A 19,088-nucleotide genomic window follows, 5' to 3' on the forward strand; every position below is an offset into this window, starting at 1 on the left:
ACAACTACACGGGTACACAACTACACAACAGACACAGGTACACAACTACACAGACACACAACTACACAGACGTTTGACTCTGGTTGTGTGACCAGATGTTGTCCCTCTGGTTGTATGACCAGATGTTTGACTCTGGTTGTATGACCAGATGTTGTCCCTCTGGTTGTATGACCAGATGTTTGACTCTGGTTGTGTGACCAGATGTTGTCCCTCTGGTTGTATGACCAGATGTTTGACTCTGGTTGTATGACCAGATGTTGTCCCTCTGGTTGTATGACTAGATGTTTGACTCTGGTTGTGTGACCAGATGTTGTCCCTCTGGTTGTGTGACTAGATGTTTGACTCTGGTTGTGTGACCAGATGTTGTCCCTCTGGTTGTGTGACTAGATGTTTGACTCTGGTTGTGTGACCAGATGTTGTCCCTCTGGTTGTGTGACTAGATGTTGTCCCTCTGGTTGTGTGACCAGATGTTGTCCCTCTGGTTGTATGACCAGATGTTTGACTCTGGTTGTATGACCAGATGTTGTCCCTCTGGTTGTATGACTAGATGTTTGACTCTGGTTGTGTGACCAGATGTTGTCCCTCTGGTTGTGTGACTAGATGTTTGACTCTGGTTGTGTGACCAGATGTTGTCCCTCTGGTTGTGTGACTAGATGTTTGACTCTGGTTGTGTGACCAGATGTTGTCCCTCTGGTTGTGTGACTAGATGTTGTCCCTCTGGTTGTGTGACCAGATGTTGTCCCTCTGGTTGTGTGACCAGATGTTGTCCCTCTGGTTGACAGAACATTGTGAAAGGAGGGAAGAAGGTGGTTCAGACGGACGAGTGGAGAGGAGGAAGTGTGGAGGAGCGGCTGGAGTACGCTCTCATCAAGGTAAAACAATCTCATAAATACATTATGATTCATAACACTGGAGGAGATCCACAATCTGGTGGAGACACTTTTCATTCATATGTTGAAAACTCAGAGCCGTATCTTTACATTTTGTAGCTGACACCAGCTGTATTACCAGCTATCACATTCCATCTGTGTGGTATTAATGAGGTCTTCAATCATCTTGAACTTATTCTTTCTCCACATTAAGTCAGTGACTCCTCCGAGCTCATCTTTAAAGCAAGGTTGTAAGCATTTTGTTTTCAGAGCTGTTTTTCTTCTCTGTACTTTAAACAAAGCAAAAAACAAAATAACACAATAATCCTTTGGACTGTGGTCTTTTTGTCTTGACTCACTGCTTTCCCTCTTCACGTGTGATCGTATAAATAAATGAGATTTACATCTCATTTATTATAATATAATTTATCCGAGGGGAAAAAAAATTTCCCCTCGGGGATTAATAAAGTAAATACCTACCTACCTACCTACATGATTGCTCAATGTAAATGTTAATATATGTGATCACACCTAAAGCTCTAGCAATTACACACTTGGTCGAAACTGAGTGGAAACCTGTGACTTTCTGGAAATGTTGCTATATCATATTATATTATAATATTATATTATAATAGAAAAGCTAAAGAAAAGTCAAAGCTCTTTCAAGTCACTGCTAGCAGCTGTAATTTAGTGGTTGAACTACCTTTAAAATTCATACTGAAATTAATTAAATTACAAATTAATGTATGTTATAGAATAGTGGATTTAACACAGAAACGCAAGTTTAATTTTAAACAATATTAGAAAAAGTTTGCACAAACATTTGAACTGCCCCTGAAAAGTCAGTGACCTTCATCATCCGTTGAATTTAATCACAGCTCTTTTCTGTTGTGCTTCAACATTGTTGTAAAGATGTGAAACGAGGCGGTTTATTAACAGCGAGCTGATCTGCTCTTCGTCTGAGAACCTGAACCTGCTGACACGTGTCAGACTGTAAACTCAGACTCAGCTCAGCCTCCTCGTTTCCAGTAATGAGTGATGACTGCAGATTGATCAGTTTGTTTTGTCACAGGAGCAGACCAATTGAAACACATCTGGGCTTTATGTCACTTTGCAGACAGAAAAGCTCTTATAGCAATAAAACATTTGACCCGTGGTCCCGTTTCCATTCCTGTCGTTTCCTCTTGGATGCTGCGTGTCGTGCTGCGTTGTCAGGGCATCGATAAGTACGTGGTGGAGGACGCGGAGGAGTGCCGGGCTCAGGTGGAGCGCTACACTCGACCCCTTCACGTCATCGAGGGGCCCCTGATGAACGGCATGAAGGTGGTGGGGGATCTGTTCGGAGCTGGGAAGATGTTCCTGCCTCAGGTACGATGACTAGAAGCTTTGTTTTTGTTTTTTTCACCTCCTCAGCCAACAGTGGTTGTGATGATTTTGAAGTGGAAGTTTGAAGGCGAACATTTTTCTTTTCTTTCTCGTGGTGCTGGAACAATCTTTAACACCAGGCTCTTAAAGTGCTCCAAATCACGGCCACTAAACTCTTGTCGTGAGCTGCTTGTTGTAAAGTGAATACAGCTGTTTAAGAAGACATGTTTGTTCATGAGATTTGATCGTTAGAATAATCGACACCTCAAATGTGTCCATATAAGGCCGCTTCATTCATGTGGAATTTCAATTTGCAAAAAACAGGTCACCAGAAAGTGAAAAGATGAATTTCACATTGCAGAGTATAAAGTGCTGTTTTAGATCTCAGCAGACAAAAGTCAATAAATTTAGCAGTATCAGAAATCCTATTAGAAGACCTGAAATAATGAAATATTAAAAGTACACATGGGAGGGACTTGGATACATTTTTGGGGCAACTCATGGAAGATCAGCTAATTTTGTTTGCATGTTTAAATTTTAGTTGCCACTTATCAAAATGTAACATTTTCCATGTATGTACCTGTACATATAACATTAATTAGATGGTTATTGTCTGTGCTTTTTAGTGACATACAGGGAATCTGACTTTTGACTTGGAGTGGGAACCCTGAGTACAGCTGCCGCTAAGACGTCAGCAGAACTTTTTTTTGGACACAAAAAAATTACAATAAATAAAATAAAGGGCAATAAAGAGAAACATAGAAATGAGATCTTTCAAAAGTAAAGCAGTCCCTGACAAGACGAGAGAATATGAGAGCCTTAAGGATGTTATACTATCCGGAGATATTTTAGTCCCAATAAAATACCAATTAAAGGATAATCATATCAATGAAATACCAATTAAAGGATAATTATATAAATGAAATACCAATTAAAGGATAATCATATCAATGAAATACCAATTAAAAGAAAATCATTTCAATGAAATACCAATTAAAGGATAATCATATCAATAAAATACCAATTAAAGGATAATCATATCAATGAAATACCAATTAAAGGATAATTATATAAATGAAATACCAATTAAAGGATAATCATATCCATGAAATACCAATTAAAGGATAATCATATCAATGAAATACCCTTTCAGGAAACTGGCAGCCATGATGATGAGATGAGCAGAGTACTCGTTTTGAACAGTTTGTCTTTGTGTGTATTTATTTAACTAATTTCAGCATCATATTTAAAATTCACACTGATGAAGGTATTATGATTTAATAATGTGTTTTATCATGTGGAGAGGCAGACTGTCGGTATTTGACTCATACATGAAGTCTGGACCGTTTAAAAAAAGAAGGGAAAGAAAACTGCTTAATATCCTTAATATCTGACATTCACTTAAAGTTATACGAGAGAAAATCAGTTCCTCCGTCCTGCATCTTTACAACCTTTAGAGGGATTAATAAATCGTATATTTCTTTATTAAATCTTTTTTCCAGCCTGCCATAGGCTCTCTCTCTCTCTCTCTCTCTCTCTCTCTCTCTCTCTCTCTCTCTCTCTCTCTCTCTCTCTCTCTCTCTCTCTCTCTCTCTGTCTCTCTCTCTCTCCCTCCCTCCCTCTCTCTATCTATATTTAGAACCCCTGCTGGTTTTTAAATATATCCTTGCTGCAAACCATGCATGACTTATTTCAGGTGCTCCAGTTTGGACTCATCACATCTGTGCTTCTTCTGTGTTTGTGTACTTGTGTGTCTACAGGTGATCAAGTCGGCTCGTGTCATGAAGAAGGCGGTGGGATACCTGATTCCTTTCATGGAAAAGGAGAAGGAGGAGATGCTCGCAGCTTCAGGCTCAACCGAGGAGATGGTCAGTCTCTGTCTCACATGAACATGGAGGCATTTTACAATTTAACAACGTCTCTCATTTTGTGAAGAATTCTTTTCACGTGATCCATGTGTGACTTTTCTGAGCACAAAAATAGCATGACCAAAAGTGATAACATCAAGAACAGAATCTGTCTGAAGAGTTTTTGCTGCCGACCTGCAGTGTGACTTTTAGCAAAGAGAGCAACATTAGAACAAACTGAGACACACAGGAGCAGAAAACAGCTGGTTTCAGTCTGTCAGCATCCGCCTCCTCATGTTTCCTCTGTCGTCTGCAGGATCCTTATCAAGGCACCATAGTTCTGGCTACAGTGAAAGGAGACGTCCATGACATCGGCAAGAACATCGTCGGCGTGGTGCTGGGTTGTAACAACTTCAGGTAAAACTGATTTATTGGTTTGCTGCTTAGTTTTCCACCACTCTTTCTTTTTTTTCTACCACATCCCTCCCGGTGTGTTTCCATTGTGTCAGCAGCACTTTGGCTCATGATGACCAAAGTCCCCAACGAACTTAGATTTAATGTACACACAAAGTACCATATTAGTGAAGAATAACACTCAAAATAAGACTCAATATTACTCCCTGTGTTCTCCCACCAAATGCCTCACTGACTCACGCTGCTATGCTAAGACCTGCTACACATCACCCCAAAGATCATTCCTTCTCTGCCAAACCAAAGACACTCCTGCTAGTTGGACTTGTGCCTGTAAACTACTTAATACTTATAAGGAGATCTTACCGGGGAAAAGAAATGAACATAAAAACAATGACATCTGAGATTACAGTTTATTAATTAACAGAAACTTATGAAGACAACACAAAAAAGTTGGACTTTCCAACATGTCACATCACATTGTAATACAGTATTAAACACTAATACCAAGCAGACTTCATAAATGCTCCTGACGTTCCAGAATGAGGCTACGGGATAAAAAAAATTCACATCGTCCCAATGAACAAATCAGACGATGCCAGAACCAGATAAATACAAAGAAAACCGTTCTGAGAAATTCAGAGCATTATCTTCCATGAAAAGATGAAACTCATATTAACAGTAACCGTTTTTATTTTTAGGAATAAGTATCATGAAGTTAAAGAAAGTTTGTTTAATTTGAACTATTTAGGAATTTGTACTTAATCCACAATTTGCCTAATTTTAATTATGATACACATCAATAATATTAGTAAATATGTCATCGACGAGAATTAACGTATGATTTGTTAAAATACATCCCATCCTGTAATACCCATTTCATGCTTCAGGAGGCGATATAGAGTCGCTGTAGCGTCCAGGTCGTCTGACCTCAGCTTGGAGTTCTGCTGATATCTGTGACCTTCAGTGTTGTTATGTTGGTCAGGTTGAGAAATGAGGATTGAACAGATTGTTGTTCTGTATATTTTTTGTACTTGAATTGTACAGAATGAAAGATTTTGGAATAAATACTCAGACAAATGAAAAGAGGAAAGTGTGTGTGTGTGTGTGTGTGTGTGTGTGTGTGTGTGTGTGTGTGTGTGTGTGTGTGTGTGTGTGCGCGCGCGTGCGTGTGTGTGTGCGTGCGTGCCTTCCTGTTGAATGTGGGATGTGTGATCTGTTGCAGGGTGATCGACCTCGGCGTGATGGTTCCCTGTGATAAGATCCTCAGAGAGGCCGTCACACAGAAAGCAGGTATCAAACACAGAGCACAGTTCAGATTGTATATTGTCAGAACCCATTTGAAAGAATTTAGATTTAGAAAATAATTGGTGAATTTATTTCAGAATTGTCCTTCAGGCATGTTGCATGTTTCTATTTGGGTCAATGAAGTGTTGTATTACTGTATCTGTTTAATGTCAAACCTGCAGGCATAAATATTCACACGTATATGAAAACCTAAGAGTTTAATTTCCGGTCGGACTCGCGGACATGTGCTAATCACCAGTGCTGAATTTGAAGATCCAGCGGGTCGGGGGGGCAGAAACAGAAATACAGTGAGAAATCTGTTCACAAGCAGGCGATGGAGACGTTTCTCTTTTGGTCCAACAACTTTAGAAGTTTTCTTGAATGTGCATATTGTTTCTTTTCATCTTTCTATACATCAATAAATCAACATTTAAAGGGCATGTTATGTACTTTATTAATCTATTTTTTGTTGATGAAAAAAACCCTCCGTCCTTGCAGACTTCTTCATGTTTGTTATTTGAACTTTTGAATCGTTTGCCCTTCAGTCAACGATCCACATTCTGGCCAATCCAAAGCACACACATGATTGTGGCTGCATTACATCTTTGTAGTTTATAACACGGATTGTTTGTTTACTGTGTTCCTGCAGATATAATTGGTTTGTCCGGACTCATCACTCCCTCTCTGGATGAGATGATCTATGTGGCCAAAGAGATGGAGAGACTGGGAATGACGACGCCTCTGCTGATTGGAGGAGCCACCACGTCGAAGTAACACAAACACACACACACACACACACACACACACACACACACACACACACACACACACACACACACACACACACACACACACACACACACACACACACACACACACACACACACACACACACCACTATTCTTATTAAATCATAAAACCTTTATATGTAATGAGTAATTGTAAGTAGGACCTCCCTTGTTCACTCTGAAGTGCGGTCTGGTTGTGACTGCTTGGATAACGAGTGTTTTCTGCTGTTAACAGGACCCACACAGCAGTGAAGATCGCCCTTCGATACAGCTGCCCTGTGGTCCACGTTCTGGACGCCTCCAGAAGTGTGGTGGTGGTAAGAACACGTGCTGCACATCACTGCAACTTCTCTACCATCTACAGCAGTGGAAGCCAAATAGTGGCTTGAAAAACAAGGTTGTGTTTGCTGCCTGATCAAATCTGAAGTCTTCCTTTTAATGGAAAGTATGCACAATTTTTCCACAAATACGACTGTAGATTACAGTAAATTCAGAATATCTGACGATCTGAATTAAACCTGTAACCAGCTGCAGCGTCATCATGTTGCTCTGACAGTAAGCTAAACAAAATCATCAAGCTGTCTGTATTTATTCACGGTAACAGTGAGACATGATGTCAAATAACAACATTATTCATTATCATCTGCATCTAGCAAAAAGTAACACTCTTATGTACCTCGTGTTGAGAGATAGCAACTCTCTTTTTTTAGATAGAAATATTAGAAAACCAATACTTTTTAATTGTTTTGGGATATTTTCTGACAATAATCCATCAGTTTCTGAGAAAATATAAATGCAAAATATTCTGAAATGCTTCGTTATGAAATCTTTAAAAAATAGTCCGGGGTCTGTGTCAAAAAAATGAATCCAACTAACACAGGGGGAGTGGACATATAACCTTACATGATGATCAGAGCTGAAATCACTTGATATGGTCACAGATTTGAAAGCTGCTGTTTGTCGTTTGAGTCCAAACTGTCGTGTGTTTTCTCCTGCTCGTCTTCCTGCGTTTCAGTGCTCACAGCTGTTGGATGATACTTCGAGAGAGGAGTACTTCGAGGACGTGAAAGAGGAGTATGAGGAGATCCGGCAGGAGTACTTTGACTCTCTGAAGGTAAGAGTGGCCAGTCGAAGAACCTTACAGTGCTGCAGAGTTGGCATTGAAGAAGATGTTCCACCTGATTTGCGTCAGTTTTCCAGGGTCCAGTGATCCAGATTAACAACCATCTCTGAGACCAGTATTACATCCCCACGTGTCAAACCTTTAAAACACACCTGCACACACCTGCTAGAGAAAACTTCTAATGTCTCATTTATGGTAGTTTATCTTTTAATTGAATTTAACTGCCTTTTGCATAAGAAATGAAAATTCAAACTGCACATGATGCATTCTGCATGAGGACTGCTGGAAGAAACCGTTTGAAGGTGATAGAAATAATTGCAGTGCAGCAGCCCACTTAAGGGCAGACCCTCACCAACAATGAGTTTTTCCATCTCTAAACACTTCCTGACCTCCCGGCTCTGTCTGTGAATCAGCTCCAATCCCATTGGTTCCTATTGAGGATTTAAACAACTCACAAATGTATTTTAAACAATTAATCAATCATTTTCCAAAACAGCTGGTTTTTATCAAATGTTCCTAAAACATTTCTTTTCTTTTCTTCTCACAGATTGATTCACGTGTTGCTGTATGCGTGTGGCAGTGCAATAAAAATAGACTAGGATCTGATCACTTGTAAATTCGATCTGCAGCCTGACGACAAGCCACGATCTTCATGAAATCAGTGGCTTGTTTTTTTGCACATGTATTTTAATATAGAGCATCAAGAGTTTTGCTTCTGAATAAATCTCCCTTTGACTCTATCGGTACCTGCTGACTCCAGGATCGTCGGTACCTGTCGCTCTCCCAGGCCAGAGAGAAGGCTCTACGCATCGACTGGCTCTCCCAGCCAGCACCAGGTGGGTTAACACAGAATAACCTGAAATCACAACGACAATCCATCCTGTGGAATCTTAACTTTACATTCTGGCTGAGATCCCGGAGTTACAAAAAGATACTGAACTGAATATAAAACCGAATGGATACAGCAACTTTTCTTGCCACATCAAATTAATATATTCTACAATCCTGTGCACAGGATTGTAGAATATATTAATTTGATGTGGCAAGAAAAGTTTTAAATTATCTTGGGTTTGAAGTGCTGAATCAAGCACAGATGGAGTATTTATGTGATACTGTTGGACAGAAACGTTGCTCTGTGTGTTTCAGTGCGTCCTCAGTTCCTGGGCACTCGTGTGTTTGAGTGTTACAGTCTGAACAGTCTGATCGACTTCATCGACTGGAAACCTTTCTTCGACGTGTGGCAGCTGAGAGGAAAATACCCCAACAGAGGATACCCCAAGATCTTCAACGACAAGACCGTCGGTAGGAACTTATCATTACGTAATCAGGAATTTGCTGGGTTGCTTTTCTGTACACATGACATCTATTGCATGTCTATACATCCTTGACATGAGAAATACTCCTGTTTAAATAAAGCAGAACCAATTCATTTTAAAATTAAAATAAATTGGTGTGGATGTAGCCTGGGTATCACAATTCAGTCACTCTATGGAGGACGGATTATTTCTGATGTTTTTAAAAGAACAATTTTAACCCAAAAAAGGTTTGGAACTTTTTGGATTTTTTAATGATCCTAAATCCTCCAAATTTCAGGGTTACATTAAAATATGACTTATTTTAAGCATGTGACTTTTGAACCTCACTTTTTATTCAAAGTTTTGAACTAAAAGGCTGTTTGCATTTTGTTCTGCTGAAATAAAAAAATTCTTAGGGAAGTGTAGGTGTCATTTTAAGGATTTTTAACGGTGGAATTGAATTTTTTTTTTTAATGAAAAAACAACTTAATCAGACACTAACAAAGCAGAATAGATTTTTGATTTTACATCATGCCTGGAGGAAATCTTTAATGTAACACAGCAGTAAATGCTGTCAATCAGTGACTATTATTGAATAGTGCAGTGACATCATCTTGAGAAGTAAAACAACTCTGCAGTGACTGCAGACTTCATAAATATCATCAACAGACTGAACCAGTGTGACCTCGGTGATGTTTGTGTCCTGCAGGTTCAGAAGCTCGCCGAGTTTTTGACGAGGCCCACCGGCTGCTCAACCAGATGATTGACAGTTCTAGCCTGAAGGGGCAGGGCCTGGTGGGCTTCTGGCCTGCACAGAGTGACGGCGATGACATCAGGGTGTACAAAGATGATGTCACAGTGCGCAAAGAAACTGAACCCATCGCAACATTTTACGGCTTGCGGCAGCAGGTGAGGGACGCTGTTTGAGGTTCGGTGTCTGATTTCCTCAGATGGATACGTCCACCTAACAGCAGCAGGGTTGACTGGGCCTTCAATTTACTCATTAAAGCACATCATTATTCTAATTTATACAAACATTTTCAGGTTACAGCGGCCTTAATGCCGTAAGTACATAGAACAGAGATGTGTAAATGGATTAGTCGGACTGGGTGACCTGAGTGGGTTTGTTCTAGGGTATGACCATGAAATGACGTTGCATCAACACAATACTGGTGTCCCTGAAGGCTCCGTCCTGGGTCCCCTCCTCTTCTCTCTGTACACCAACTCTCTCAGCTCTGTCCTTCACTCACATGGCTTTTCCTACCACAGCTATGCTGATGACACCCAACTGATCCTCTTTTCCCCGATCTGAAACACAGGTAGCAGCATGAATCTCTGCCTGTCTGACTGACATCTCTCAACTCTGTACATCTTCCGCCACCAACTAAAAACACACCTCTTCAGACTTTACCTTGAATAGTAGAACTTTAGTAGCGCTTAAAATGGCACTTACTTATAGCACTTTGAAGTTTGGCTTTCTTGAAGAAAATTTTACTTTCTTTATTGTTGTTGTTCTGGGTTTGTATCCTCATGGTTGAAATGTACTTATTGTAAGTCGCTTTGGATAAAAGCGTCAGCTAAATGAAATGTAATGTAACACAACACATCTTCAGTTGTGTACCTCGACGTCACCGGGTACACATCTGTAATTATCTGCTCTTTGCTCTGATGACTCCTACTCATTAATCATTCTCAAAGTTTGCACTAAAATATTTAGAGAGCTTTTATGTGTCCTTCAAAACTGCGTATTTGAGATTTCCATGATGGAGCCAGCAAAGGATGGTAATACGCATCCAAAGTAAGAGTAACAGTGTTCTGTTCTGTGTGTGTGCTGCAGGTGGAGAAGGACAGCTCCAGCTCTGAGCCCTACCTGTGTGTGTCTGACTTCGTGGCCCCTGTTGACAGCGGCGTGGCAGACTACATCGGGGTATTTGCTGTGGGTGTGTTTGGAGCAGAAGAGCTGAGTCAGCAGTTCCAGGTTCACGGTGATGACTACAGCAGCATCATGGTCAAAGCTCTGGCCGACCGACTGGCTGAGGTACTTCCCTCATCCTGGAAAACCTTTAGACTTGGAGCTTTACAGGTTCCAGTGAAAAATGATAGAAATAGTGCAATGTCCTGAAAAACTGTGTCAGGTCGGAGAATAATGTTGATATTCTTACTGTCAACTGAAATTGTGGCTATTTTCAGTGATCTGATTAACACCGTGAGCAGCAGCTCCTTTGCTCCGTCTGGGTCCACACAGAAGGCATCCAGAGGCCAACTCACAATCACTGTAGTTCTGACAGAAAACAACAGAAGCCTCAGGTGGCATTCATGGGCCCGTAGTGCAGGTAAAGTGTGAGCTGTCACCCTGCATGTTTTAGACACTCACGTGAGACAAGAAAGTAAAAAAGCATTTGAAACACTTTCTGCGGAGACATATCTGAGGTTAAAACTGCAGGAAGTTTATAAGCTGCTCTTTGGTAAACTTTGAAACTTTCTGATTACACTCTAATTTGTGGTTGTTTGAATGCACCTCGAATCACGTCAAGTTGGTGAAGAGAGCATGCGGCTGCTGAATTTAAAGACAATTTGGATTAAATCACGATTAAAATGCATCCAGATGGCCAAGAAATGTAAGTGAACTGATCCCTCAAACGCTAATATGAGTAAATGTTGGCTTTACTTTCAAACATGGAATAATGTGAAGATTTACTTCATGCAGACTTCTCTTACAGAAAAAAACACATGAATTTCTCGTGCAAAAACTCGTGATCACACGTGAGCACTTGTGAAATATATATTTTGCCCATGGGAAACATGTGGTTTTGGAATATTTTCACGGTGTGATGCGTGAAGCCAAAGTTTCCCAAAAAGTTGGGACGCTTTGTAAAATATGAATAAAAACCAAATGCAATGATTTGCAAATCATGTAAACCCATATTTAATTAAAAATTGGCTAAAGACAACATATCAAATGTTGAAACTGAGAAATTGTATTGTTTTATAAAAAATATCTCCTCATTTTGAATTTGATGCCAGCAGCACATCTCAAAAAAGTTGTGACAGGGTCAACAAAAGACTGGAAAAGTTTTGTGACACTACAAAATCACCTGGTGGAACATCTCATAACTAATTAGGTTCATTTGCAATTTGTTAATTTGTCTTTGGTCTATTTTAAATTACATATGGTTTCATATGGTTTTTATTTACATTTTTCACAGCGTTACAAATTTATTAGGTAGTAGTTTGAAATTTTTTCCTAAACCTGCAATTTTTGCCAGTCCCTGCAATTTTACTGCAAAGAAAATTACCACCTAACTTTAGAAATAGCATTGTACTTTCGGATAAAAGCTGCCAGCAATAACAAAAAAACTCTCCTTGAAATCCTGGCATAAAGGTTCAAATTTGACAGTGTCCTTCCTGAGATGGAGCTTTGCAGTACTTCAGGCAGGCAGAGTCACTTGTAGCCACGAACTTTATTGAAGCGTTCTTCATTCATTCCACTTGCTCCCATCTCACACAACCTACATCAGCCTACTACAGATCTGTGACCCACCTCCCCACCTCCCCAGCCTCCTCCCGCATTAGAAAAAAGTTGAAAAATAATTCCCAAGTCCCTTAAGGTTTTTCCCAGGACGACATCAGGGTGGCTGCTGTAGGACGGTGTCGGCTGTTGTACTGCAGAATGACTTCAAACAATGACAATCTCACTCTCGGAGAGATGCTGCGGAACGACCTCAAGAGAGCTGTTCACAGCAGACATCCTGAGAATCTGAATGGTCCAAACTCAGCCTGGTATGACACCAAAGCGCGTAATACACTAGACTCAAGGATAAAAAAAAAATTCCCCTCGGGGATTAATAAAGTAACTACCTAACCTAACCTAACCTAACCTAACCTAAGCTACTGTGTCAGCATCGCATTTTGCCTCGCCGAGGCATGAAAAGTACACGCATGTATGACCATTGAAGAAGGAGATTATGTGACAAAGAGTGATTAAGTACACGTAGAGTGGAGGGTAGGGTGGAGGTTGGACGGATGGAACCAACAGAAGTCTTTTACTGTTTTCGAGTCAGTGAGGAAACAAAAATCTATGTGGATTTCTTTTAAGTAAAATAAGTTACTTCCACAGCATAACATATTTAACTTACATAATATACATTAAGTAATTTATACCCCCCTCACACACACACACACCCCAATCTGGCATATTATCCTTATGTCATTGGTTATATCTTGGGACCCTGCTTCTGAACACACCATGAACCTTCGTTAAGGCCTCCCTCTCTGCAGCTTCCATCATTACCTCTCTCCTGCTCCTCCTGCTCCTCCTCCTCCTACTGTCCGTCCTCCAGGCATTTGCTGAGGAGCTCCACGCCCGTGTGCGTAAGGAGCTGTGGGGCTACGACGCTGACGAGGCTCTGCAGGCCTCCGACCTCCACCGAATTCGATACCAGGGCATCAGACCTGCAGCCGGCTACCCCAGCCAGCCGGACCACACAGAGAAGAGCACCATGTGGAGTCTGGCTGATATACAGGAGAAAACTGGTGAGAGCTCCGAAATCCACATCGCTTCCTCCTGTTTTTTCTCTTTTTAATCTGTACATTTATACATATGGAAGAAAGCAGGTTAGTTTTTTTCTAAACAACTGAAAATTGATTTTACATTCAGTATTACTGAAGAAAATGTTTGTTTCCTGGAGCTCTAAGAAATTTTGCTCACATTTGAAATGCAGCATTGGTTACGTCCATGTCTTCTTCTTCTCTGCCTTTATTGGCTGACACCTCTTGATCAGATGAACAGGGGACATTGGCAGGCGCTGGTTTTGTGCACTGTTTTTCGTGTCTGTCATTACGTGTGCACAATATTCCACCTGCCATTTTCTTCTTTTGTCCTCACAGATCGAAACACACCTTTTCACACTGAAAGCTTCCATCCCGTTTCCCTCAAGAAAAGTTTACCTATAAGTCAGCTGGCTAGACTGAAAAGAAAATGTGAAGATCCACAACAGTATGAAAAAAAGAGATGTTATCTAAATTTAGAGTTGCATGGTGAACACAGAGTAGAGAAACGTATCTATAAGGTAAATAATCATTTAAGCCACGCCTCCTCGTCTGCACTACATTGACCCCTAAAACCAAAAATATCAAAGACGTAATTTCAAAACATTGGCATATTCTTCAAAATGATCCATCCTTAAAAGGAACTTTTAAATAGTTACCTACAGTAACTTTTAAATGAGGGAGAAACATACGAGACAGAGTAGTTGGAGCTTATCAGCATCCGGAAATTCCAGACAACAAACTCACAATTAAACATCTGCAAGGAAACTTCAAGTGTGGAGCCTGCATTAACTGTCAGTTTACCAACAAATATTTTATTACCTGCAAAACAAAACAAATTCTTTATGTTACAATATCGATGTGTCCATAGCAACTTCATGAGGTGATGGTACGGTAATGTTATATCGGCAGCTGGATCTGCAAGTCCAACCGGCTAAACTAAATGACTGAAAAGCTTGAAAGTATCCTCTCGTTCATCGACTGGACAGCTACTGGTCCAGTCGATGAATCAGCTCTCGTTGGAAGAAAATCTGCACCCAAAGGGAGAAAGTTATATATTTTTTTTGTTTTTATGTCGGCACTTCTGTGCATTAACATTAATAACATTTTTACATCATGTGTACTTATCAAACTTGTAGAGTATTTTCTTGGAAAGGAACTGTGCACAGTGTTGGAAGGCCGGACAAATGATTAACAACGGTGTCGACTCAGCTGTCGTACACTGAACAGCTTAAAAACCTGATCTGTTTGGATGCTAAATGTTTGGCTCCTTATTCATCAACTCTCCCGCCAACAAAACATTGTCTGTCCTCGGTTTGGGAGCTTCTGTGAGCAGTGCAACACACTGACCTTCTGTTTGTATTGTGTGCTCAGATATTGTGTAGACTGTACTTGTTCCTTTCTGTGTGCATACGGTATGTAATAACTGTGTGTGTGTGTGTGTGTGTGTGTGTGTGTGTGTGTGTGTGTGTGTGTGTGTGTGTGTGTGTGTGTGTGTGTGTGTGTGTGTGTGTGTGTGCGCAGGTATTGGTCTAACAGAGTCCCTGGCCATGATGCCAGCTGCCTCAGTGTCAGGACTTTACTTCTCCAACCCTCAGGCCACGTACTTCGCCGTGGGAAAGATCACCAAAGAGCAGGTTCGACTCACCATCCACATCTTAGACTGCTACCAGTAATTAGATGGTGTTGGTTTTAGTGAGTCTATTAGAATGAACTGACGAGAGCCGCTCTACAGATCCTCATCACCTCAACTCCCAAATGCTGAGTCATCATGTTGATGTGGCAGTCTGCTCCAACAAACAGGCATTACAAAATGAATCCATCCAGGTGCAGTGTATTGTTAAAAAATGTTCCTAACCAGTATAGAAACCTGACTTTGATACTGGTTCCTGAACAATGCTTTATTTGATACCAACTTTTTTTTTTAAATCCATTTGAACAAAAAAGGAGAATTACATCATACATCATGCATCACAGTAAGAATCTTCAGTGTGCATGTAGAGAGGGAGAGTTTAACCCAGGTTCATTTCTGGAGCTTCAATTTACAGATATCACCTCTACCAGAAAGATCTTTAAGGTGTATGCTACAATTACACCGATGTTCCCTATCCTGTTCTAGATATCAGCCAGAGAGACAGATACTTACATTTGCTCTCCGTAGAAATCATATGGCACTTGGTATTAGAGAAATGTTGAACAGGAGTTCAGGTGATGGAAGTAACAGGGCTTTTTCTTTTAAATGACAGGATATATTTGTAGAATTTCATATGTTCGTACAGTAGCTCTTCTGATTCACACTTCAATCTAGGCGGTGTCAGTAATGCACCTAAAGCTCTCAACCATATCTTCGTCCAAGTATTAATATTTAATTGTTTAATTTTTTTTTAATTATTTTTTATTTTGTTGAATTGTTTATAAAATTCACATATACAGCTGTACATTTTGAAAAAAAAGGTAAATTTTTTTTGTGATTTTTGACTGTATAAGTTGCTAAAACAGAAGTAAAAATTAAGCTCTCACCAGCCGTTACACAAAAAGAAGTAAAAGAAGGTCGCTGGGTAGAAGCTTGTTTTGTGAAACAGACAACAAGTTAGGAGATGAAGTCACAGAAGGCAGAGTGTCCTCGGAGATGATGACGGTCCAGGTTTCAAAATGTCAGTTCACAAACTGGTGGGTGACGTCACAGGGTTTTCATTTGGTCACTCCCTAAATGAAGTTTCCCTCGAAGAAAGGTCGACTAAAGAGCCTAATAATATTAATAAGGGAAGAGAAGGGGAGCAGAGCGACCGTAGATAGGTGCACACAGAGAAGCCTCCAGTCCCCAGTTACTGCAACACACCTCAGACAGATGAGGTCCGTTTCAGTTTGAAAAGAGTAAAAAAAAAAAAAAGCTGTCCTAATTTTAGATTTAGCAAAGTGGAAACTGAGTGTGTGTATTGGCTTACTAGTGATGATCAAAATGTGTTACAGAAAGACAGGGCATTTTTCCATAAACAGTAATATCTAAGCAATTTGGCGGTGCCATAAAAGTATTGAAGTACTTGGTGACACGTTCATTACAAAGAATGTAGACATTGCAGGGTTTTTTTTTAATTTTTTTTAAAAGCTCTACAAATAAATAACAACCATCACTTTCACCGTCTCTGGAGAGTCAACAAACATCGTCTTTTTTTAATCAGATATTTGCTGTGGATGTGGTTTGTGTCAGCTTTAAAGTATTAGCAGGTCATGTGAACCGATTACAATCCCGACTTTCGACCTCAGTTTAACATGGCCAACAACAGGGACAGGAAGTCGAAGAAAGAGAGGTCTGGAAAGGTCAATAAAGACTAATCTTACAAATAACACACAAAAAAAGAGAAGAATCCAAACTGGGACAGAAATCCAGGCTGAACTTGTGTTGTCTCTGTTTTTCTGGTCTATAGGTGGAGGACTACTCCAGGAGGAAAGAGATGAGCGTGGAGGTGGTGGAGCGATGGCTGGCTCCAGTCCTCGGTTATGACAGCGAGGTGTAGGATGTGACAGAGGGATCGGGTTTACAGTCCAACCGTTCCACCGACGCTCACACGGGTGGCTGCTGACACCAGGACTTACTGACATCTCACAGTTTATTATTATAGTACAGGCCACAGCTTGCTCCTTTTTATTTTTTAACTTCAAAAATTTATCTCATCAGTGTTTTTTTTTCCCCCGTTCTTTGTGCTGACAAGCGATAAACTGAGTCCTGATTGTTATCAGGACTGTCTTCAAAGGAGTAACTCCATGAGGTTTTACAAGTGGAGGGAAATAGTCTGTTGAAAGTCACACAGCGTCCCATCACACTTTTATGTAGACGTGTCTGCAGCAGTGCTACACCGTCAAACTGAAATGGTCATCACTCTTATTTTGCCCAGTGTTGAGCTCCCTGAGATGGGTGCATCAGTAAAATCAATCAATCAATATCACTGCCAATATGATTGCTGACATTTAATAATACCTTAGCTCATTGACTATTATTAACATTTTTAAAAAATTATATGTATTTTAAATGATTTTTTTCTAAAATTAGGCTAATTATATGTTAAATGAATTCAACATTGTTCAGCACTGATTAGATAAGTTATATCTAATTTGTTCATTTTAATCACGAATAATAAAAATGTTGACAGTTTATTCAACTGCCCAGCACTGGTTTTGCTGATTTAGATTTACACCTGCTAGAAGGTGTTTTTTCTTTATGCCAAGCTAGGCTAACCACTTCCTGACTCTTTATTGATCACTCGGACACGAGGTTGAAATCCATCTCCTCATCTCAGTCTTGGAAAGAAAGTGCAAAGAATTAAAATCAGGAAATATTTGATCAAAGTATCACTAAATCAGATTGTAATTGTGTTCTTGTACATTCAATTTCGATATGCCATCGTTTTTAACTTTCAGTTTTATACTGGTGATACAGACTGAGTCATTTGCCAATCAGAAGGTGCTGACGTAGGCAGAATTAGCTTCAAATATAAGAATCCTTAAATCATAAATAGTGTCTCCAGGAAATCTGACCCACTTCATATCTAATGGAGTGTTTTATTCTGAAGTCCAATATTTATAAAAGCAAACTTACACTACAACCATACAGAAAACCTAGACAAATTGGTCAGTAAATACTCTAATGGATATCTCATACGTTTTAAATTTGTTTGTTGAAGTGACTGTTGAGATGTTGGCAAATAGATTATATTTCTTCCAGGTTTTACTCTATTATTAGCATGATGGCGAACACAGTTTGAATGCTTCATAAAATATTAAATTTGATTACTTAAAAGCTACATAATGCAATTTCAAATTTTATTCATAAAAGCTTGATTTTAAAAAAACAAATTCAGAAGAAATCAGAATCATTAACAAAATCAACTAGAAAACAAACCCTGCCTCTTTTTCGGTGTTTTATTAATAGTTGCAGTACTATAGTTTATTATGCAGCTCTTCAAGTATTTTACCTTTAAGATTTTGGTTGAAGAGATGCAGCTCGTGTGTCATGCTGAGAACGAACTGGTGCAGCCCATCATGCTGCTCCTGTGTTTCCTGTTTCTTATCTGCAGGTTTAGTTTTGCAACTATTGTCTGCAAACAATAAATCGGGGGACAAATAGTTCTCTAAGCCTCGTAAAGACCGCAGGACATCACTGTTATGTGGGGCTGCAGAGGTGGAGACAATGAAGCGGTGCTTTTCAGACAAATTTTAAGTGACTTCTTAAAAGTATTTGGAAATCAGTCATTTAAAGGTCATAGAGCAGTTCAAAAATGGATGATCATTTTATTAGCTTTCTGATATTTGTATGACCTGATTTTGTTTCTGTTTGCTTCAGTGATTATCAAAGCTCTTGAAGTACACTTCAGCTCTCCAAAAAATATTTCAGCCTTCTCCCATACATTTCTGTTTTCACTTTCACATAACTTCAACAAGGGATTAGTCCATTATTTAAATATAAGGGTGGCTGAAAATCACTGTTCCTCTGTTTTCATTGTATTTTCTGAGTGGATTGTCCAGTCTGTGTAAACAGTATTTATATTGCATCCTGTTTC

General features: G+C 39.8%; 1 protein-coding gene across 5 annotated transcripts in view; it reads left to right on the plus strand.

Moving 5' to 3' along the window:
* The window catches only part of mtr (5-methyltetrahydrofolate-homocysteine methyltransferase), a 36,293-nt gene extending 18,826 nt beyond the window's left edge, over positions 1–17,467 (plus strand). For 3 of the 5 annotated variants that reach the window (XM_069708766.1, XM_069708767.1, XM_069708769.1), the window contains 15 exons: positions 783–872; positions 2,085–2,237; positions 3,995–4,102; positions 4,398–4,498; positions 5,718–5,785; positions 6,429–6,549; positions 6,803–6,884; positions 7,583–7,681; positions 8,451–8,526; positions 8,837–8,992; positions 9,695–9,894; positions 10,823–11,023; positions 13,326–13,518; positions 15,058–15,170; positions 16,959–17,467. In XM_069708766.1, the coding sequence (XP_069564867.1) occupies positions 783–872; positions 2,085–2,237; positions 3,995–4,102; positions 4,398–4,498; positions 5,718–5,785; positions 6,429–6,549; positions 6,803–6,884; positions 7,583–7,681; positions 8,451–8,526; positions 8,837–8,992; positions 9,695–9,894; positions 10,823–11,023; positions 13,326–13,518; positions 15,058–15,170; positions 16,959–17,048 (1,851 nt within the window). In that variant the 3' untranslated portion in view covers positions 17,049–17,467. Of the gene's footprint in view, positions 1–782; positions 873–2,084; positions 2,238–3,994; positions 4,103–4,397; positions 4,499–5,717; positions 5,786–6,428; positions 6,550–6,802; positions 6,885–7,582; positions 7,682–8,450; positions 8,527–8,836; positions 8,993–9,694; positions 9,895–10,822; positions 11,024–11,175; positions 13,519–15,057; positions 15,171–16,958 lie in introns of those variants that run through there. The other 2 variants (XR_011311326.1, XM_069708770.1) reach the window with 2 other exon arrangements.
* The last annotated feature ends 1,621 nt before the right edge of the window (positions 17,468–19,088 follow it).

Source organism: Brachyistius frenatus, unplaced genomic scaffold (assembly GCF_029030835.1).
Source record: "Brachyistius frenatus isolate BFR_SWC_R1_liver_20210118 unplaced genomic scaffold, ASM2903083v1 Contig_78, whole genome shotgun sequence".
Lineage (NCBI taxonomy): Eukaryota > Metazoa > Chordata > Actinopteri > Embiotocidae > Brachyistius > Brachyistius frenatus.